General features: G+C 41.0%; 3 protein-coding genes across 4 annotated transcripts in view; all 3 read right to left on the bottom strand.

Annotated features, from left to right (window-relative positions):
- Positions 1-1,967: 1,967 nt before the first annotated feature.
- Positions 1,968-2,996, bottom strand: LOC138324477 (mucin-22-like). Its single transcript, XM_069269540.1, has one exon. The coding sequence runs from the start codon at positions 2,994-2,996 to the stop codon at positions 1,968-1,970; it is 1,029 nt and encodes a 342-aa protein (XP_069125641.1).
- Positions 2,997-4,103: 1,107 nt separating this feature from the next.
- Positions 4,104-4,898, bottom strand: LOC138324476 (mucin-22-like). The gene has a single exon (XM_069269539.1). It carries the CDS (start codon positions 4,896-4,898, stop codon positions 4,104-4,106), a length of 795 nt encoding a protein of 264 aa, XP_069125640.1.
- A 1-nt stretch (position 4,899) lies between these two features.
- The window catches only part of LOC138324136 (STAM-binding protein-like), a 29,561-nt gene continuing 11,120 nt past the window's right edge, over positions 4,900-23,340 (bottom strand). For both annotated transcript variants that reach the window (XM_069269217.1, XM_069269216.1), the window contains 9 exons: positions 22,647-22,882; positions 21,867-21,942; positions 19,947-20,039; positions 17,032-17,459; positions 8,437-8,626; positions 8,022-8,159; positions 6,543-6,655; positions 6,217-6,319; positions 4,900-5,037 (listed from right to left, as the gene is read on the bottom strand). In XM_069269217.1, coding sequence (XP_069125318.1) covers positions 4,975-5,037; positions 6,217-6,319; positions 6,543-6,655; positions 8,022-8,159; positions 8,437-8,626; positions 17,032-17,459; positions 19,947-20,039; positions 21,867-21,942; positions 22,647-22,873 — 1,431 coding nt within the window. In that variant the 5' untranslated portion in view covers positions 22,874-22,882 and the 3' untranslated portion in view covers positions 4,900-4,974. The remainder of the gene's footprint in view (positions 5,038-6,216; positions 6,320-6,542; positions 6,656-8,021; positions 8,160-8,436; positions 8,627-17,031; positions 17,460-19,946; positions 20,040-21,866; positions 21,943-22,646; positions 22,883-23,340) is intronic.

Below are 23,340 nucleotides of genomic sequence, written 5' to 3'. Positions count from 1 at the left end.
ACCCTAGGGGAATCTACATATGAAATCTGAGAGAAATCCCTTCAGTACTTTCTGAGAAATAGCAGTAACAATCTTCAACTATCAAAATCCAAGATGGCTGCCTGTCTGCCATCTTGTTAACCGATTGTTCGAAAAATGCAATATGCACAACCAGGGCCCTAGGGGAACCTACATGTGAAATTTGAGAATGTTCCTTTCAGCACTTTCTTAGAAATAGCGATAACAAGAAATGTTAACGGACGGAAGGACGGCAGGACGGACCACGGACGAAAAGCGATTTGAATAGCCCAATATCTGCATGATGATGGTGGGCTTAAAAAATAATTAGTGTTTTTGATAAGTTTCATTGATGTTAACCCTTATACCTTTTGAAACATTCTTGAAACTTGACATGTGCCACATCCTTTCGTTGCCTGCTTTATCTATAGGGACACACCAACAAGGCTACATGACACAAAAATGAGAAACAACATACACACTTTAACTGTATTCTTTATTTATTTACTCAGTTCAACATGTTTATCCTTATTCAGCATTCTCTACAGAAATGTTCCCACAAAGATCCTGGCCTGGGGTCTCTTGTAACAACTACATGGACATTCTTGTATTTTATTTCTCATAAATAAATTAAAACACATTTGTATCACAGAAAAGCCACGCACAATGATATATCATTAGCAGTAAAAAGAACAAGGTTTCCATGTACTAGAATATTAAAGGGACGATTCACTCAGGCTAATTCTTTTACATAACCAAGAAGCAAAATATGGCTTAAATGTCTTGTTCTACATTTCTTACGAAACATATAACATAAACTATTGATAAAATCCAAGTCATTGTTTAGTATTTTAATTGATACCATTGTAATTACAAATCGTTGATCTTTACGATTAAGCAGGTACAATATGTACGCTGTACCCATATCCGTGTCAAAGTCACGCGCGTAATTAAACAAATGAACTACATAACCACTGTGGAGGTGATAAATGATTTTTAGGCAATACAATTCACCTAATAGGGTAAACACACTACTGTATGAGCGATTTGAGCAGTTCTAGACAAAAGTTGCATTACTCTACGAGCAAGGGACAAGGTTCGGCATGCAAGATGTTCGACCACAATGTATAATGGCGGACAGCGAGCGAGATTGAACATTTCACACGCATTTCATCACCATGGGCTTTTCTGGCATATCACAGTAAAACTGACTGATCTAATTTCCATTAGAACTGGGTTATATACAAATCTTAATGTTCTTTTAGACTGAATTGTCCCTTTAAATGTTTGTAGACGTAGTACAGATCTCATGCTGTAGAGCTCCAGTGTCCATGTTTCTATTTCATTGCAAATGGAGAATTGCATTCTGATCAATCTCTCCCAGAGTGCATTGTGGTTTCCTTGGTCCTCAGATTTGTTACAACTAAGTTTTACTTATTTATTACTGAACAGTATATGGGTATGGTACCAAATATACCTAGTAATAAATGGTAGCTATAGTAACATAGGAGTTCATAAAAAAATCATTAACTTTCATGTAAATCGCTAAATGTAAATCCCATAATTAATACCCAAGAAAGTAGGGCCAATATCGACAATAATAATCACCAAAGACTTTTTTCCTATGTAATCTAACTATCATTTAAAATTAACATAATTATGGTAACTCAGGTTCAGTATGTATGGTGAATATACATACCTTAATTATAATATCAGTATGTAGTATGTTGAATCCATGGATATTTACAATAACAAGCAAGTAAGACATATTTTATATTAAATCATCTCACAACACTCGCAAAATCATAACAGCGTTCTACGGCTGAGTCCTTGCTAAGTATTTCTACTTGGTACCTTCTCAAGTTTACAACCATTGTACTTTAACTGATTTTAATTGATAGGTATTTCAATGGGAGTGGTAACACTCTTGGTCTGAAATTCCTGGCACCAAAAATACACCACTATTAAAACTACAATGGCTTTGATTCCTGAAGGAACACTGATTTGTCCTGTAGACATGTTGTAGCCTGACTCAGGTCCAGTAGACATGTTGTAGCCTGACTCAGGTCCAGTAGACATGTTGTAGCCTGACTCAGGTCTAGTACACATATGTTGTAGCCTGACTCAGGTCCAGTACACATGTTGTAGCCTGACTCAGGTCCAGTACACATGTTGTAGCCTGACTCAGGTCCAGTACACATGTTGTAGCCTGACTCAGGTCCAGTACACATGTTGTAGCCTGACTCAGGTCCAGTACACATGTTGTAGCCTGACTCAGGTCCAGTACACATGTTGTAGCCTGACTCAGGTCCAGTACACATATGTTGTAGCCTGACTCTGGTCCAGTACACATATGTTGTAGCCTGACTCTGGTCCAGTACACATGTTGTAGCCTGACTCAGGTCCAGTACACATGTTGTAGCCTGACTCAGGTCCAGTAGACATGTTGTAGCCTGACTCAGGTCCAGTAGACATGTTGTAGCCTGACTCTGGTCCAGTACACATGTTGTAGCCTGACTCAGGTCCAGTACACATGTTGTAGCCTGACTCAGGTCCAGTAGACATGTTGTAGCCTGACTCAGGTCCAGTACACATATGTTGTAGCCTGACTCTGGTCCAGTACACATGTTGTAGCCTGACTCAGGTCCAGTACACATGTTGTAGCCTGACTCAGGTCCAGTACACATGTTGTAGCCTGACTCAGGTCCAGTACACATGTTGTAGCCTGACTCAGGTCCAGTACACATGTTGTAGCCTGACTCAGGTCCAGTACACATGTTGTAGCCTGACTCAGGTCCAGTACACATGTTGTAGCCTGACTCTGGTCCAGTACACATGTTGTAGCCTGACTCTGGTCCAGTACACATGTTGTAGCCTGACTCAGGTCCAGTACACATGTTGTAGCCTGACTCAGGTCCAGTACACATGTTGTAGCCTGACTCAGGTCCAGTACACATGTTGTAGCCTGACTCAGGTCCTGACTCAGGTCCAGTAGACATGTTGTACAGTATTACCAACCTCTGATGAAGTCAAATCGGGTGATCACCCTTGAAAAAACGGGTGAAAGGGTCAAAACAAGGGTCATGTGCAAAACAACATTTTAGTGTATTTTTTAACACTTTTCAAAAACCTTTTAAATATACATATATTTATTATTTTCATATTGTAATTCAATATATTATTTATGATATATTTATGTTATAATATAATTTAAATCTGATAATTAATAAAAATATTGTATTAAAAATCTTTAAAATAATATTTAGCAAAATCTGGATTTTTGTTGTCCGGTTTCATTATTATCTTTGACTAAACAAAATGGCGGCCATTATGATTGGCTTGCCTGCCTACTGAAACAGGATACCATTCACGTTGACTGTTTTATTCATGTGAGTAAATCTTTGTCTGAGATAACAAGTGTTTGTGCTTTGAAGAGATAATTTCTGATTTTGAACAGTATTAATTGGCCATGTCTGATTTTGCTAGCTGGCTCTGGCTAAAAACAATCATGGACATCGTGAAGCATTACTGAATAGATTAATTGCTACAATTTCACACCTTTTTTAAAGTTTGTGTAAACACAAACATAGCTACCTGCATTATACAAGGGCATGATATGAGTCTTAAGTCCTGAGATGTAATTAAAATTGCGCTAATGGCTTTATCTGACAAATTTTTTGTGAGCTTTTTGACACTTTGGTCCAAGTGCTGAAAATCTGGTTATTTGATGACCCACCAGGTCAATCGGGTTATACATTCTAAAATGTCAAAAAACCGGGTCAACCCGGGGAAATCGGGTGAGTTGGCAATACTGGTTGTAGCCTGGCTCAGGTTCAGTAGACATGTTGTAGCCTGACTCGGGTCCTGTAGACGTGTTTTAGCCTGACTCAGGTCCAGTAAAACGTGTTGTAGCCTGCAGCTGACTCAGGTCCTGACTCGAGTCCAGTAGACATGTAGTAGCCTGACTAAGGTTCTGTAGACATGTTTTAGCCTGAATCAGGTCCAGTAAAACGTGTTGTAGCCTGACTCAGGTCCTGACTCAGGTTCAGTAAACATGTTGTAGCCTGACACAGGTCCTGACTCGGGTCCAGTAGACATGTTGTAGCCTAACTCAGGTTCAGTAGACATGTTGTAGCCTGACTCAGGTCCTGACTCAGGTTCAGTAAACATGTTGTAGCCTGATTCAGGTTCAGTACACATGTTGTAGCCTGACTCAGGTCCAGACTCAGGTTCAGTAGACATGTTGTAGCCTGACTCGGGTTCAGTAGACATGTTGTAGCCTGACTCGGGTTCAGTAGACATGTTGTAGCCTGACTCAGGTCCAGTACACATGTTGTAGCCTGACTCAGGTCCAGTACACATGTTGTAGCCTGACTCAGGTCCAGTACACATGTTGTAGCCTGACTCAGGTCCAGTACACATGTTGTAGCCTGACTCAGGTCCAGTTGACATGTTGTAGCCTGACTCAGGTCCAGTACACATGTTGTAGCCTGACTAAGGTCCAGTAGAAATGTAGTAGCCTGACTCAGGTCCAGTACACATGTTGTAGCCTTATTCAGGTCAGTACACATGTTGTCGCCTGACTCAGGTCCAGTTGACATGTTGTAGCCTGACTCAGGTCCAGTAGACATGTTGTAGCCTGACTCAGGTCCAGTAGACATGTTGTAGCCTGACTCAGGTCCAGTACACATGTTGTAGCCTGACTCAGGTCCAGTACACATGTTGTAGCCTGACTCAGGTCCAGTACACATGTTGTAGCCTGACTCAGAACCAGTACACATGTTGTAGTCTGGCTCAGGTTTAGTAGACATGTTGTATCCTGACTCAGGTCCAGTACACATGTTGTAGCCTGACTCAGGTCCAGTACACATGTTGTAACCTGACTCAGGTCCAGTGCACATGTTGTAGTAATACACTCCGCACCAACAAATGTTGTTCGTCTATTCTACACCACTGTGTCCATGTTTCAACTAACTCTCATTTCCTTAAATCTGCCATCTCTATCCTCATCTCGTCCAGAAATTTCACATTACTGCAACTCTAAAACAGAAACAATGACATACTTTTACGATCACACCATGTAATCACTGTATACAGTGGAGAAAAAAACCTTGTTTACCACAGCCTATCTGGTGACAGACAGACTCCTGATCACATCACCGGAATGATCAACAATAGCAGATCCATAGGTACCTCTTTCTTAACTTCTGTCAGAATGGCAAGTACTCACTTATTGCATAATTAAGAGTTTTGATAGAAATTAATTGATTTTAAAATTTAAGTTTTATCTGAAGATGATTGCTACTTATTAACAATTGTGCGCCACTGTAATCATCAGTAATGGACACATATATCTGTAGTGAAGCTAATGTAAACTGTTTAATGCAAAATTAACGAAGATGCAACTCTCACATGCAGAAAGTGAAAATAATTATTCATGTATTTGTCTATATCCGATTTGCAAATAATGTTCAAGTCCATTTGACAAAAGGAACACAAGACAACAATTTCTACCCCATCGGACAGAGATATCTGCACTTCCAGTGAGGTAAAAGATTTCTCCATCTTACCCAGGACAGATGCAATAAGACAGCCTGCACGCGTAGAACATATTCGCATGCTAAACAAGAAGTTGTAAAACGTCATATGTAAAATAAATATAAACTTGGTGAAAAAGTAGACTATGGAGCAAATTTTCAAAATCCATGAAAGTTCATTGATGAAATATTTCTTTGTCTTCTGACATATTAATTATTAAGGATAACTTGATCAACTTTATCATTGATTAAAATACGACTTTGATACAAATATTACTGCCAGTAACACCTTGGTGGTCATTTTCCAAGATTTTTCATCAAAGGGGAGACAAATACTGTGTCTCCAGTTTTCATTAGGTCTCAATCTAATCAAAATTAAACTTGTAATTCCGCTCCACTACAATGCTCTACATTACGCTCCAATACAAGATCTAACAACTTCCCTGGCCTAGAATTGGAACATCTCAGGACGTACTGTTAGCCTTTTATACTTCCAAGAGAATCAACCACACAGAAGATTTCGTAGGCGACAAGCTGATTGGCAAACCATAGGGGTCACGCTGAGGTGACCCAAACGGGAAGTTGTTAGATCTTGTATTGGAGCACAACGTAGAGCATCATAGTGTAATTCAAGTCTAATTTTAATTAGATTGCATTAGGGCTTATTAGATATTTTACTTACCTCAAATAAAGGAGGTGTTTTACAATGTTGGTGGAAGCCTCGCTCCCTACAACAACCGATATCGGACATACCTCGATCCTGGGTGAGAGTGAAGATACCAGTCCTGGCAAACAAAACTTTCCAGTAAATCAAAAGTTCGACTACAATTATTATCAATATTAATCCTTTTCCCGACTTTTTATGTTGACTAATTTCCATAAAATTCAGAACTTAATGGTTTAAGAGAAAATCTTTTTTCAAAGAGAATAAACTTTAGTGAATGAAAAGGAATTATCCATGTTTACTAATGTTATCTAATTAATCTTTCATTCCAAAAAATGACATACTCATTGAACTTTGGAGCACAGACAATGGCTATAGCCTCAGGTAACATGGCCTGGTAACCATACTGATTGTGCATGTCCACACTAGACAGGAAGGCAGTCTGTGACGGGTGAGTCTGTAATCAACAAATTATTATTTATAACACTTCATACAAAACATTAAACATTTTTTATTTGTTGTTGGGTCATACATTTTGTACATTCATTTCTGCATTTTTATATATACAAATGACAATAAATTACTTACATGTATCCATTATATTATAAAGTAACTTACATGTATCCAGTCCAGGGTTAAGTAACTTACATGTATCCAGCCCAGGGTTAAGTAACTTACATGTCTCCAGCCCAGGGTTAAGTAACTTACATGTATCCAGCCCAGGGTTAAGTAACTTACATGTATCCAGCCCAGGGTTAAGTTACTTACATGTATCCAGCCCAGGGTTAAGTAACTTACATGTATCCAGCCCTGGGTTAAGTAACTTACATGTATCCAGCCCTGGGTTAAGTAACTTACATGTATCCAGCCCAGGGTTAAGTTACTTACATGTATCCAGCCCAGGGTTAAGTAACTTACATGTATCCAGCCCAGGGTTAAGTAACTTACATGTATCCAGCCCAGGGTTAAGTAACTTACATGTATCCAGCCACGGGTTAAGTAACTTACATGTATCCAGCCGAGGGTTAAGTGACTTACATGTATCCAGCCCAGGGTTAAGTAACTTACATGTATCCAGCCCAGGGTTAAGTTACATACATGTATCCAGCCCAGGGTTAAGTAACTTACATGTATCCAGCCCAGGGTTAAGTAACTTACATGTATCCAGCCCAGGGTTAAGTTACTTACATGTATCCAGCCCAGGGTTAAGTGACATACATGTATCCAGCCCTGGGTTAAGTAACTTACATGTATCCATTATATTATAAAGTAACTTACAAGCATCCAACCCAGGGTTATATAAAGTAACTTACATGTATCCAGCCCAGGGTTAAGTAACTTACATGTATCCAGCCCAGGGTTAAGTTACTTACATGTATCCTGCCCAGGGTTAAGTGACTTACATGTATCCAGCCCAGGGTTAAGTAACTTACATGTATCCAGCCCAGGGTTAAGTAACTTACATGTATCCAGCCCAGGGTTAAGTTACTTACATGTATCCAGCCCAGGGTTAAGTTACTTACATGTATCCAGCCCTGGGTTAAGTAACTTACATGTATCCAGCCCAGGGTTAAGTTACTTACATGTATCCAGCCCAGGGTTAAGTTACTTACATGTATCCAGCCTTGGGTTAAGTGACATAAATGTATCCAGTCCTGGGTTAAGTGACATACATGTATCCAGCCCAGGGTTAAGTAACTTACTTGTATCCAGCCCAGGTTTAAGTTACTTACATGTATCCAGCCCTGGGTTAAGTGACATACATGTATCCAGCCCAGGGTTAAGTGACTTACATGTATCCAGCCCAGGGTTAAGTGACTTACATGTATCCAGCCCAGGGTGATGAGGTCGCGAGGGTCCTGGTACATTAGTATATCTTCCTCATCTTCAGCCACACAAGAGTCGGATGTTCCAGCTTGTTTAGGGATCAGTACATGTGATATGTAAAATGCATTCTTGGACTGTAATTTTCAACAGAATCAAAATAAATGTATAAAAGAAAACTAAATAATGTTACCTGCTTCAATAATCAAAAGGAGATTTCACTAAAATTTACACTGAATAACCACGCTTCTGTTATGAATATATTACTAGACATGGAACATGCATGAAAAAATAATCCTGCATGAAAATATTCACCATTCCAACAGCATCATTATGTCAAATGTAATTATAAATAAACGTTTGTAGTAGAAATCAAAGAAAAATTATTTATTTGGATAAAAATTGTCTACTTACTAATTTTCCAGCCAATATTCCACAAGTCTCAATGTTTTTCATGGTGTTGTGTTCTGCCACACCCAGAAACTTCCTGACAAGATCTGACGGTACGAAGACATCCCTCAGACCTCCTTTATTATTACCTGGCACTCCAATACTGGTGAAGTGGTCAAATGTTGGTTTGGATGACCGGTCAACACCAGGAGGTCTGAAACATACACAAGTCAAGGTCTGAAACATACACAAGTCAAGGTCTGAAATATACACAAGTCAAGGTCTGAAACATACACAAGTCAAGGTCTGAAACATACACAAGTCAAGGTCTGAAACATACACAAGCCAAGGTCTGAAATACACAAGTCATGGTCATACACAATTCAAGGCAGAAACATACACAAGTCAAGGTCACACACAAGTCAAGGTCTGAAACATACACAAGTCAAGGTCATACACAAATCAAGGTCTGAAACATACACAAGTCAAGGTCTGAAACATACACAAGTCAAGGTCATACACTAGTCAAGGTCTGAAACATACACAAGTCAAGGTCTGAAACATGCACAAGTCAAGGTCTGAAACATGCATAAGTCATGGTCATACACAAGTCAAGGTCATACAAATGAAGGAATTAGAAGCTGAATCTCTTAAGAAGAAACCACAGTAGACAGTTAGGGAAACCATAATAGAAAGACGGAGAAACCATAGTAGACGGTCAGGGAAACCACAGTAGACTGTCAGAGAAACCACAGTAGACAGTCAGGAAAACCATAGTAGACTGTCAGGGAAACCACAGTGGACAGTCTGGGAAACCACAGTAGACAGTCAGGGAAACCACAAGGGACAGTAAGGGAAACCACAGTAGACTGGCGAGGAAACCATAGAAGACAGTCAGGGAAACCATAGTGGACAGTAAGGGAAACCACAGTAGACAGTCAGGGAAACCATAGAAGACAGTCAGGGAAACCATAGTAGACAGTCGGGGAAACCATAGTAGACAGTCAGGGAAACCACAGTAGACTGTCGGGGAAACCATAGTAGACAGTCAGGGAAACCTTAGTAGACAGTCAGGGATACCACAGTAGACAGTCAGGGAAACCACAGTAGGCAGTCGGGGAAACCTTAGTAGACAGTCAGGGAAACCATAGTAGACAGTCAGGGAAACCTTAGTAGACAGTCAGGGAAACCACAGTAGACTGTCAGGGAAACCATAGTAGACAGTCAGGGAAACCACAGTAGACAGTCAGGAAAACCATAGTAGACAGTCAGGGAAACCATAGTAGACAGTCAGGGAAACCTTAGTAGACAGTCAGGGAAACCATAATAGACTGTCAGGGAAACCATAGTAGACAGTCAGAGAAACCATAGTAGACAGTCAGGGAAACCACAGTAGACTGTCGGGGAAACCATAGAAGACAGTCAGGGAAACCATAGTAGACCATCAATGAAACCACAGTGGACAGTAAGGGAAACCACAGTAGACAGTCAGGGAAACCATAGAAGACAGTCAGGGAAACCATAGTAGACCATCAGGGAAACCACAGTGGACAGTAAGGGAAACCACAGTAGACAGTCAGGGAAACCATAGAAGACAGTCAGGGAAACCACATTAGACAGTCAGGGAAACCATAGAAGACAGTCAGGGAAACCACAGTGGACAGTAAGGGAAACCACAGTAGACTGTCGAGGAAACCATAGAAGACAGTCAGGGAAACTATAGTGGACAGTAAGGGAAACCATAATAGATTGTCGGGGAAACCATAGTAGACAGTCAGGGAAACCATAGTAGACAGTCAGAAAAACCATAGAAGACAGTCAGGAAAACCATAGAAGACAGTCAGGGAAACCATAGTAGACAGTCGGGGAAACCATAGTAGACAGTCAGGAATACCACAGTAGACTGTCGGGGAAACCATGGTAGACAGTCAGGAAAACCATAGAAGACAGTCAGGGAAACCATAGTAGACAGTCGGGGAAACCATAGTAGACAGTCAGGAAAACCACAGTAGACTGTCGGGGAAACCATGGTAGACAGTCAGGGAAACCACAGTAGACAGTCAGGGAAACCATTGTAGATAGTTAGGGAAACCATAGTAGACAGTTGGGGAAACCATAGTAGACAGTCGGGGAAACCATAGTAGACAGTCAGGAATACCACAGTAGACTGTCGGGGAAACCATGGTGGACAGTCAGGAAAACCATAGAAGACAGTCAGGGAAACCATAGTAGACAGTCGGGGAAACCATAGTAGACAGTCAGGAAAACCACAGTAGACTGTCGGGGAAACCATGGAAGACAGTCAGGGAAACCACAGTAGACAGTCAGGGAAACCATAGTAGATAGTTAGGGAAACCATAGTAGACAGTTGGGGAAACCATAGTAGACAGTCAGGGAAACCACAGTAGACAGTCAAGGAAACCACAGTAGACAGTCAGGGAAACCTTAGTAGACAGTCAGGGAAATCATAATAGATTGTCGGGGAAACCATAGTAGACAGTCAGGGAAACCATAGTAGACAGTCAGAAAAACCATAGTAGACAGTCAGAGAAACCACAGTAGACTGTCGGGGAAACCATAGAAGACAGTCAGGGAAACCATAGTGGACAGTAATGGAAACCACAGAAGACAGTCAGGGAAACCATAGAAGACAGTCAGGGAAACCATAGTGGACAGTAAGGGAAACCACAGTAGACTGTCAAGGAAACCATAGTAGACAGTCAGGGAAACCATAGCGGACAGAAAGGGAAACCACAGTAGACAGTCAGGAAAACCATAGAAGACAGTCAGGGAAACCATAGTAGACAGTCGGGGAAACCACAGTAGACAGTCAGGAAAACCACAGTAGACTGTCAGGGAAACCATGGTAGACAGTCAGGGAAACCACAGTAGACAGTCAGGGAAACCATAGTAGATAGTTGGGGAAACCATAGTAGACAGTCGGGGAAACCATAGTAGACAGTCAGGGAAACCACAGTAGACAGTCAAGGAAACCACAGTAGACAGTCAGGGAAACCATAGTAGATGGTCAGGAAAACCACAGTAGACAGTCAGGGAACCATAGTAGACTGTCGGGGAAACCATAGTAGATGGTCAGGGAAGCCATTGTAGATAGTCAGGGAAACCATAGTAGACTGTCGGGGAAACCATAGTAGACAGTCAGGGAAACCACAGTAGACAGTCAGGGAAACCATAGTAGACAGTCAGGGAAACCATTGTAGATAGTCAGGGAAACCATAGTAGACTGTCGGGGAAACCATAGTAGACCATCAAGGAAACCACAGTAGACAGTCAGGGAAACCACAGTAGACAGTCAGGGAAACCACAGTAGATAGTCAGGGAAACCACAGTAGATAGTCAGAGAACCATAGTAGACGGTCAGGGACACCTTAGTAGACAGTCAGGGAAACCATAGTAGACTATCGGGGAAACCACAGTAGACAGTCAGGGAAACTGCAGTAGACAGTCAGGGAAACCACAGTAGATAGTCAGGGAAACCACAGTAGATAGTCAGAGAACCATAGTAGACTGTCGGGGAAACCAAGGTCAGGGAAACCATAGTAGACAGTCAGGGAAACCACAGTAGACAGTCAGGGAAACCACAGTAGACAGTCAGGGAAACCTTAGTAGACAGTCAGGGAAACCATAGTAGACAGTCAGGGAAACCACAGTAGACAGTCAGGGAAACCATAGTAGACAGTCAGGGAAACCACAGTAGACAGTCAGGGAAACCAGTAGACAGTCAGGGAAACCATAGTAGACAGTCAGGGAAACCATAGTAGACAGTCAGGGAAACCATTAGTAGACAGTCAGGGAAACCATAGTAGACAGTCAGGGAAACCATAGTAGACAGTCCAGGGAAACCATAGTAGACAGTCAGGGAAACCATAGTAGACAGTCAGGGAAACCATAGTAGACAGTCGGGGAAACCATAGTAGACAGTCAGGGAAACCATAGTAGACAGTCAGGGAAACCATAGTAGACAGTCGGGGAAACCATAGTAGACAGTCAGGGAAACCACAGTAGACAGTCGGGGAAACCATAGTAGACAGTCAGGGAAACCACAGTAGACTGTCGGGGAAACCATAGTAGACAGTCAGGGAAACCACAGTAGACAGTCAGGGAAACCATAGTAGACAGTCAGGGAAACCACAGTAGACAGTCAGGGAAACCATAGTAGACAGTCAGGGAAACCATAGTAGACAGTCAGGGAAACCACAGTAGACAGTCAGGGAAACCATAGTAGACAGTCGGGGAAACCATAGTAGACCATCAGGGAAACCATAGTAGACAGTCGGGGAAACCATAGTAGACAGTCAGGGAAACCACCATAGTAGACAGTCAGGGAAACCATAGTAGACAGTCAGGGAAACCATAGTAGACAGTCAGGGAAACCATAGTAGACAGTCAGGGAAACCACAGTAGACAGTCAGGGAAACCATAGTAGACAGTCAGGGAAACCATAGTAGACAGTCAGGGAAACCATAGTAGACAGTCAGGGAAACCATAGTAGACTGTCAGGGAAACCATAGTAGACAGTCGGGGAAACCATAGTAGATCAGTCAGGGAAACCATAGTAGACAGTCAGGGAAACCATAGTAGACAGTCAGGGAAACCATAGTAGACAGTCAGGGAAACCATAGTAGACAGTCAGGGAAACCATAGTAGACAGTCAGGGAAACCATAGTAGACAGTCAGGGAAACCACAGTAGACAGTCATCAGGGAAACCATAGTAGACAGTCAGGGAAACCATAGACAGTCAGGAAACCAAGAGACAGTCAGGAAACCACAGTAGACTGTCGGGGAAACCATGGTGGACAGTCAGGAAAACCACAGTAGACAGTCAGGGAAACCATAGTAGACAGTCAGGGGAAACCATAGTAGACATCAGGGAAACCATAGTAGACAGTCAGGGAAACCATAGTAGACAGTCAGGGAAACCACAGTAGACTGTCAGGGAAACCATAGTAGACAGTCGGGGAGACCATAGTAGATCATCAGGGAAACCATAGTAGACAGTCAGGGACACCTTAGTAGACAGTCAGGGAAACCATAGTAGACTATCGGGGAAACCACAGTAGACAGTCAGGGAAACTGCAGTAGACAGTCAGGGAAACCACAGTAGATAGTCAGGGAAACCACAGTAGATAGTCAGAGAACCATAGTAGACTGTCGGGGAAACCAAGACAGTCAGGGAAACCACAGTAGACAGTCAGGGAAACCACAGTAGACAGTCAAGGAAACCACAGTAGACAGTCAGGGAAACCATAGTAGATGGTCAGGAAAACCACAGTAGACAGTCAGGGAAACCATAGTAGACAGTTTGGGAAACCACAGTAGACAGTCAGGGAAACCACAGTAGATAGTCAGAGAACCATAGTAGACAGTCAGGGAAACCACAGTAGATAGTCAGAGAACCATAGTAGACGGTCAGGGACACCTTAGTAGACAGTCAGGAAAACCATAGTAGACCATCAGGGAAACCACAGTAGACAGTCAGGGAAACCACAGTAGACAGTCAGGGAAACCACAGTAGATAGTCAGGGAAACCACAGTAGATAGTCAGAGAACCATAGTAGACTGTCAGGGAAACCATGGTAGACAGTCGGGGAAACCACAGTAGATAGTCAGGGAAACCTTAGTAGACAGTCAGGGAAACCACAGTAGACAGTCAGGGAAACCATAGTAGACAGTCAGGGAAACCATAGTAGATGGTCAGGGAAGCCATTGTAGACAGTCAGGGAAACCACAGTAGACAGTCAGGGAAACACAGTAGACAGTCAGGGAAACCATAGTAGACAGTCAGGGAAACCATAGTAGACAGTCAGGGAAACCATAGTAGACAGTCAGGGAAACCATAGTAGACAGTCAGGGAAACCATAGTAGACAGTCAGGGAAACCACAGTAGACAGTCAGGGAAACCACAGTAGACAGTCAGGGAAACCATAGTAGACAGTCGGGGAAACCATAGTAGACCATCAGGGAAACCATAGTAGACAGTCGGGGAAACCATAGTAGACAGTCAGAGAAACCATAGTAGATAGTCAGGGAAACCATAGTATACAGTCAGGGAAACCACAGTAGACAGTCAGGGAAACCACAGTAGACAGTCAGGGAAACCATAGTAGACAGTCGGGGAAACCATAGTAGACCATCAGGGAAACCATAGTAGACAGTCGGGGAAACCATAGTAGACAGTCAGGGAAACCACAGTAGACTGTCGGGGAAACCATAGTAGACAGTCAGGGAAACCACAGTAGACAGTCAGGGAAACATTAGTAGACAGTCAGGGAAACCATAGTAGACAGTCAGGGAAACCATAGTAGACAGTCAGGAAAACCATAGTAGACAGTCGGGGAAACCATAGTAGACAGTCAGGGAAACCACAGTAGACTGTCAGGGAAACCATAGTAGACAGTCAGGGAAACCATAGTAGACAGTCAGGGAAACCATAGTAGACAGTCAGGGAAACCATAGTAGACAGTCAGGGAAACCATAGTAGACAGTCGGGGAAACCATAGTAGACAGTCAGGGAAACCATAGTAGACAGTCAGGGAAACCATAGTAAGATAGTCAGGGAAACCACAGTAGATAGTCAGAAACCAAGTAGAGTCAGAACCATAGTAGACTGTCGGGGAAACCATAGAAGACAGTCAGGGAAACCACAGTAGACAGTCAGGGAAACCACAGTAGACATCGTCAAGGAAACCACAGTAGACAGTCAGGGAAACCATAGTAGATGGTCAGGAAAACCATAGTAGACAGTCAGGAAAACCACAGTAGACAGTCAGGGAAACCTTAGTAGACAGTTTGGGAAACCACAGTAGACAGTCGGGGAAACCTTAGTAGACAGTCAGGGAAACCATAGTAGACAGTCAGGGAAACCATAGTAGACAGTTTGGGAAACCACAGTAGACAGTCAGGGAAACCACAGTAGATAGTCAGAGAACCAAAGTAGACTGTCAGGGAAACCATGGTAGACAGTCGGGGAAACCACAGTAGATAGTCAGGGAAACCTTAGTAGACAGTCAGGGAAACCATAGTAGACAGTCGGGGAAACCATAGTAGACAGTCAGGGAAACCACAGTAGACAGTCAGGGAAACCATAGTAGACAGTCAGGGAAACCATAGTAGACAGTCAGGGAAACCATAGTAGACAGTCAGGGAAACCACAGTAGACAGTCAGGGAAACCACAGTAGACAGTCAGGGAAACCATAGTAGACAGTCGGGGAAACCATAGTAGACAGTCAGGGAAACCTTAGTAGACAGTCAGGGAAACCGTAGTAGACAGTCGGGGAAACCATAGTAGACAGTCAGGAAAACCACAGTAGATAGTCAGGGAAACCACAGTAGATAGTCAGAGAACCATAGTAGACTGTCGGGGAAACCATAGAAGACAGTCAGGGAAACCACAGTAGACAGTCAGGGAAACCACAGTAGACAGTCAGGGAAACCACAGTAGACAGTCAGGGAAACCACAGTAGACAGTCAGGGAAACCACAGTAGACAGTAAGGGAAACCACAGTAGACAGTCAGGGAAACCATAGTAGACAGTCGGGGAAACCATTGTAGACAGTCAGGGAAACCTTAGTAGACAGTTTGGGAAACCACAGTAGACAGTCAGGGAAACCATCGTAGACAGTTGGGGAAACCTTAGTAGACAGTTTGGGAAACCACAGTAGACAGTCAGGGAAACCATAGTAGACAGTTTGGGAAACCACAGTAGACAGTCGGGGAAACCTTAGTAGACAGTCAGGGAAACCATAGTAGACAGTCGGGGAAACCACAGTAGACAGTCAGGAAAACCATAGTAGACAGTCCGGGAAACCACAGTAGACAGTCAGGGAAACCTTAGTAGACAGTCAGGGAAACCACAGTAGACAGTCAGGGAACCATAGTAGACAGTCGGGGAAACCATAGTAGACAGTCGGGGAAACCACAGTAGACAGTCAGGGAAACTAGGGCTGGATCAATATATTGATATATCGATACGTATCGGTTTTCACCAGTGTATCGAATATCGATTCGCAAACGTGCTATATTGGTGTATCGTTTTAACAACTCATCCTACTGTTTTTGTTATAGAAATAGGAAATTACAAACAAAATCTATTCTAAAACATCATTTAAGTAAGAGCATTTCAAACAATAGGAAATGCTTAAGGCATCTGTGTCACCTAGATAAATTAGGAATGCCTTTTCATAACTATGAATACAAATTGACAGAAATTAATTAACACAGGGGATAAACCAAATCAAATGTTTGGTAGATTTTTTTCCTGGTAATAGAATATTTTATCGAAATTGTCTTTCATTGTCACAATATTCAAAATACAATGGTGAAAAAGAGGTCCACTGTATTGTCAATAGGTATCGTGTATGGTTTCAGTGTATTGTCAATACGTATCGTATCGTTTTAGAACTTCCAATACCCAGGCCTAAGGGAAACCACAGTAGACAGTCAGGGAAACCATAGTAGACTGTCAGGGAAACCTTGGAATGAGTTTATTACAAAATGATCCAGGTACTGAATGCCCAAAACAAAGCCTACAGCACTAACTGCTATGCTGACGGTAACAAGCAGTAATTATGACCATGATAGTTTTTTACTGACTTACCCAAGCCGTGAATCACTAATGACTAGGTTTTTCTTAAGCTCTCTGTCCGGTATATTAGGTACACTGGAGGAAATTCTTGATGGGTCATTAAGAAGATTCTTTTCTATCTTAGGTCGGCCATCGTCTAGATTGTTAGGAATGAAGGAGAGTCCGAGGGCCCCGTGTGGTGCACTTGGTTTAGTGTTTTGATTGTTCAGTCCAGTTTGATTGGCATTGTTTGCAGGGTCAAGGATCTGAGACTGTGAGTCTATGTTTTTCATCATTTCCTGCTCCTTCAGTTCCAGTAACCTCTGCTCTTGTTCCTGCATCCATTTTGCTTCTGATGCCAAACGAAGGCAGTTTTCTTCTGCCTCTTGTTGTCTACGTCGTATTTCTTCTTCCTGGCGAAGTTTTTCTTGCTGTCTCTCCAACTCTTCCTGAATTTGCCTCTATAATAACACATAAGCATTAGCAAATCAAAGTCCGACTGTGTTGCTGTAAACACAAATAAAAGTTATATGTGCCGTATCTGGGCAATCAATTTGACATGTTATGTTTTCATTAGTAATCTATTGAAAACCATACGGTTTGATGAATTAAGATGTAAAATCATTCAAATGGACAGACAACCTATAAATGTTAGTTACAACGAAGAATTTAGGCACTGTAAAATTCTTGTTTTTATGACTTACTTATGTATAGATGGAAACATACGTGCAGAAATCAATTAATAATTACTAATAACACTGTAGCAAGAGATCCCAGAGGGATCTTGGCACCCACCAAAGAATGGTCTATATCTGACAAAGAAAAGATGGATCTTTTCTCTACTTTTTAAACTTTTTCAAACATACTACATATAAAATTTGAGACAGATCGCTTCAGTACCTTTTGAGAAATAGCGGTAACAACTTCAACTATCAAAATCCAAGATGACTCCTTGGTGGCCATCTTGTTTATCAATCGGTCCCAAATCACAATATGCACAACTAGGGCCCTAGGGGAACCTACATGTGAAATTTGAGAAAGATCCGTTCAATACTTTCTGAGAAATAGCGATAACAAACTTTGAATATAAATATCCAAGATGGCTGCCTGGCAGGAATTTTGTTGACCGATCGGTCCCAAATCACAATATGCACAACTAGGGCCCTAGGGCAACCTACATATGAATTTTGAGACAGATCCCTTCAGTACATTCTGAGAAATAGCGCTAACAAACTTTGAATAACAAAATCCAAGATGGCTGCCTGGCGGCCATCTTGTTAACCGATCGGTCCCAAAATGCAATATGCACAACTAGGTTCCTAGAAGAACCTACATATGAAATTTGTGACAGATCCCTTCAGTACTATCTGAGAAATAGCCATAACAAACTTTAATTATCCAAATCCAAGATGGCGGCCTGGCGGCCATCTTGTTCACCGATTGGTCCAAAAATGCAATATGCACAACAAGGGCCCTAGGGGAACCTACATATTGAATTCAAGAAAGATCCCTTCAGCACTTTTTGAGAAATGGGGATATCAAACCTTAACTATCAAAATCCAAGATGGCCGCCTGGCGGCCATCTTGTTTTTCTTATCAGCCTCAAAATCTGTATGGCACAAATAGGGACCAAGGGTAACCTTCATGTGAAGTTTGAACAAAATCCCTTCAGTAGTTCTCAAGAAATATTGATAACAACCTTGCTGCCTGGCGGCCATCTTGTTTTTCCGGTCAGCCTCAAAATCTGTATGGCCCAACTAGGGACCAAGGGTAACCTCCATTTGAATTTTGAACAAAATCCCTTCAGTAGTTCTCAAGAAATATCGATAACAAACTTCAACTGCCAAAATCAAAAATGGCTGCTTGGCAGCCATCTTGTTTTTCCGATCAGCCTCAAAATCTGTATGGCACAAATATGGACCAAGGGGACCCTCAATGTGAAGTTTGAACAAAATCCCTGCAGCAGTTTTTAAGAAATAGTGATAACAAGCATTGTTTACGGACGGACGACGGACGCCGGACGCCGGACGACAGACCACGGACGCAGGGCGATTTGAATAGCCCACCATCTGATGATGGTGGGCTCAAAATGTGAAATAAAATTGTAAACCACACCTTGACTTCATGGTCTGACTGTATGTACTCATTTCAATGCACTGCCTAGGTGTATACTTATAATGATTTTTAGCAGTACTGCAAAAAATCATTTTCAGCTCTTATTTGTACTTGTAAAATTAAAACCTATGCATTGTAAATATTATAATTCTCAAAATGTTTTTGGTTGTGAATTACATATTAAAAGCTCTCGATGATTCGTGAGTATTCAAAATATGGCACATATAACTTTAACATGTACTTGAATGCTGTAATATAATACCAGAATTTAACAAATTTCCAGACAGTATTTTTTAAAAGTTTATGTGCCATATTTTTCAAACTCATGAATCAAGAAGAGCTTTTGATATTTTATTAACCACCAAAAATTACCAACATTTTGAGAACTATGATAATTACAATACATAGATTTTCATTCTATAAATATAAATAGGAGCTGAAAATAAAGATATTTGTTTGGCAGTACTACCAAAAATCATTATTGCCAGTACTAACAAAAATCATTATTGGCAGTACTAACAAAAATCATTATTGGCAGTACTAACAAAAATCATTATTGGCAGTACTAACAAAAGTCATTACATCTACAGTGTAGTAATTTATTTTACATCAATTGCGAATCAAGTTATACAACTTATACAAATCACTTTCGATGGGCTGGATGAAAGCGTGCGAGAGGTCTTAGAGTAGGAGGAAACCGGAGTGCCCAGAGAAAACCCATGTGATCAGGTAGGTGACCCCTGACCTTTTCACGTCCGTGCCGGGGATCAAACCACTACACCAAAGTACATACAGTGAAACATCAAGTAATTTGTCTTCTACAGTTTCCTTACCTCTTCTGCTTGGCGGTTTCTTTCAATTTCTGCGTATTTTTTTGTTAACTTTCCCTTAATTTGCTCAGCAACTGGGAAAGCCAATTTCACTTTCTACAAGTAAAACAAAAAGCAATTTGGTACTACTTATAATAATTGAAATACTTACAGCTCAAAAAGAATCATCATTTTGATAAGAAAGTAAAGCTAATACTTCCATAATACAAAGGTCATATGCATAATACAAAGGTCATATCCTCTTTAGTTCTAAACTGACCAGACTTTGATGTGGTGTCCTAGTGGTTAACATATCTGACAATCTGATTACGGGGTAAATTTTATGTTCATTATCTACATTGTATTCTGTTTGTCAACTTGTATTGGATTGCATCATAGAACAAGAGGCCCATGGGCCTTAACGGTCATCTGACTATTGGCACAATGCAACCCTCAAAGAATATAGTAGTGGCAAACAACTAAGGCAATACAAAGAAGTTCAGGTTCTGATATATTCTGATAAATTACACCATGAATGAAGGTCCTTTGATCCCCATCATGCTACAAGTCCAGTATCCATTCTCTAGGCCCCTTAGTTATTTACAAGAAGTTGTTTAAAGATTTTAGCCTATTTGACTCCTGTGACCTTGAATGAAGGTCAAGGTCATTCACTTGAACAACCTTGGTAACCATTTGTCAAAGCATGTCACAGGCCCAATATCAAGTCTCTAGGCCTCTTCGTTATTCTTAAGAAGTAGTTTAAAGATTTTAGCCTATTTGACCCCTGTGACCTTGAATGACGGTCAAGATCATTCGTTCAAATAAACTTGGTAGCCCTTTATAACAGCATGTCACAGGCCCAATATTAGGTCTCTAGGCCTAGGCCTCTGAGTTATTCATAAGAAGTCATTTAAATATTTTAGCCTATTTGACCCCTGTGACCTTGAATGAAGGTCAAGGTCATTCATTTGAACATGCTTGGTAGCCCTTCATCCCAGCATGCCACAGGCCCAATATCACATCTCTATGCCTCTTAGTTATTCATAATTATAAGAAGATGTTTAAAAGATTTTAGCCTATTTGACCCCTGTGACCTTGAATGACGGTCAAGATCATTCGTTCAAATAAACTTGGTAGCCCTTTATAACAGCATGTCACAGGCCCAATATTAGGTCTCTAGGCCTAGGCCTCTGAGTTATTCATAAGAAGTCATTTAAATATTTTAGCCTATTTGACCCCTGTGACCTTGAATGAAGGTCAAGGTCATTCATTTGAACATGCTTGGTAGCCCTTCATCCCAGCATGCCACAGGCCCAATATCACATCTCTAGGCCTCTTAGTTATTCATAATTATAAGAAGTTGTTTAAAAGATTTTAGCCTATTTGACCCCTGTGATCTTGAATGAAGGTCAAGATCATTCGTTCAAATAAACTTGGTAGCCCTTAATAACAGCATGTCACAGGCCCAATATTAGGTCTCTAGGCCTAGGCCTCTGAGTTATTCATAAGAAGTCATTTAAATATTTTAGCCTATTTGACCCCTGTGACCTTGAATGAAGGTCAAGGTCATTCATTTGAACATACTTGGTAGCCCTTCATCCCAGCATGCCACAGGCCCAATATAACATCTCCAGGCCTCTTAGTTATTCACAATTATAAGAAGTTGTTTAAAAGATTTTAGCCTATTTGACCCCTGTGATCTTGAATGAAGGTCAAGGTCATTCATTTGAACCAGCTTGGTAGCCCTTCATCCCAACATGATACAGGCCAAATATCAGTACCCTGGGCCTTTCGGTTATTGAGAAGAAGTTGTTTGAATAAAAAGTTACGCACAGCACAAGGAGGACGGCGCACGACGACGAACGGTGCATGATGACAATAGGTCATCCTGACCCTTCAGTTCAGCTAACCTTAAAACAGAGCCAAATTAATTAGACTGAATACCTGGCGAACTGCAGCTACATCCCTTGATGGAGCACTTTTGAACTCAGGATGTTTAGGGAGCTTTTCTACAAACAATCTGAATAAAAGCCAGAAAATATTACATACAATATAAAAAACAAGCAAATTAACAACAAATTATATATTGAATATTCAATATATCTATATTCAATTTGATATTTTTTTGTTAACATGATTAGTGTAGTCAAAAAGGATTCATACAGATTTTTTTTAATGAATAGTGTAGTCAAAAAGGATTCATACAGACTGACATCTCAAATTTGAAATAAGTTAAATGCACATGTACCAGAAATCTATCCTTTTCAATTTTGAATATATAATACACAGTCACACTGCTTACATGCATTAATCAAATGCTTTAAAAGAATGTACATATTGTAGTGTAACTGGTCGCATCATTTGTTGCCTCAATTTGGGTCTTAACACAGCCTTGCTGGTAAGGCCAAAAAAAATATGTCTGTTTAGGGTTACACTATAAAAAATAGGGTCGGTAGGTCCGGGGGATTTAAAAACAATTTTTTTAGTGTCTTTCACTCTAAAATAATGGCCGGAACCGGAGTCTGAGATCAAAATCCTGACTTTCAATTTTTTTTTCGTACAAAAGTGGAAAAAAAATTAGGGTTGGGGGTAAGAAATTTGGGTCGGTCGGGTAACCCTAAACAGATATATTATTTTTTTTGGCCTCATCATATATTGGACACGCAGTGGCAAATGTTGACAATTTAGACTTTTATTTTTCATTAATGATAGTTATAGACTTACGATATAAACTTCGTGTACAAGACAAATGCGCTTTCTATATTTCCTTCTTCCTCATAGACTTTTGCCATGCGAATCATCTGGAGACCAGATCTGAGGTAAAGTTTAGGGGAGATAGCCGTATCAACTTCCACTTGGCATGCATAATCACATAGCTTGCGAACTCGAGCTCCTGGGTCCCGAATGTCAGAAAACAGTGAGGATTCACTGCATTGCATTGATAATGCCATCGCTGTTTGCTGAAAATAAACAGTTTACATATTGATAGAGAATTAATGGACTATGTATGGATTAGGTCCTTATTGGGCCCAAAATCCATTAATTTTTTCAATTATGTGGTAAGTAATCAAGTAGTTGTATTTGAAATATTTAGTACGTGATAGGAGTACATAATGATATATTGTTTGAAGATACGAGAGGGCCTGTATCGCTCACCTGGTTTTTTTTTAGTAATTATCAAAAAGACTATTACAATAAGAAAAATTAGCAAAATTGACCCCTTAATTTGTTCAATTTTGAATCCCAACCATATTATGATAATATAAATACCATACAAATATGCTATCCAATACATAGTTTCAGAGAGGAAGTAATTTATATGAAACAAGAGGCCCATGGGCCTTAATGGTCACCCGAGTTAGAATATATAATGAAACAAATAATGAAACAAATCAAAGACATATAAACACGATATGCT

Source organism: Argopecten irradians, chromosome 5 (genome assembly GCF_041381155.1).
Source record: "Argopecten irradians isolate NY chromosome 5, Ai_NY, whole genome shotgun sequence".
Lineage (NCBI taxonomy): Eukaryota > Metazoa > Mollusca > Bivalvia > Pectinida > Pectinidae > Argopecten > Argopecten irradians.
The sequence above is the reverse complement of the archived record's forward strand: the minus strand, read 5'-3'. Positions and strand labels throughout refer to the sequence as shown.

Excerpts from the sequence above, each read along its gene's own strand:
- LOC138324477 (XM_069269540.1), bottom strand. The coding sequence starts at position 2,996 with ATGTCTACTGGACCTGAGTCAGGACCTGAGTCAGGCTACAACATGTGT.
- LOC138324476 (XM_069269539.1), bottom strand. The coding sequence starts at position 4,898 with ATGTGCACTGGACCTGAGTCAGGTTACAACATGTGTACTGGACCTGAG.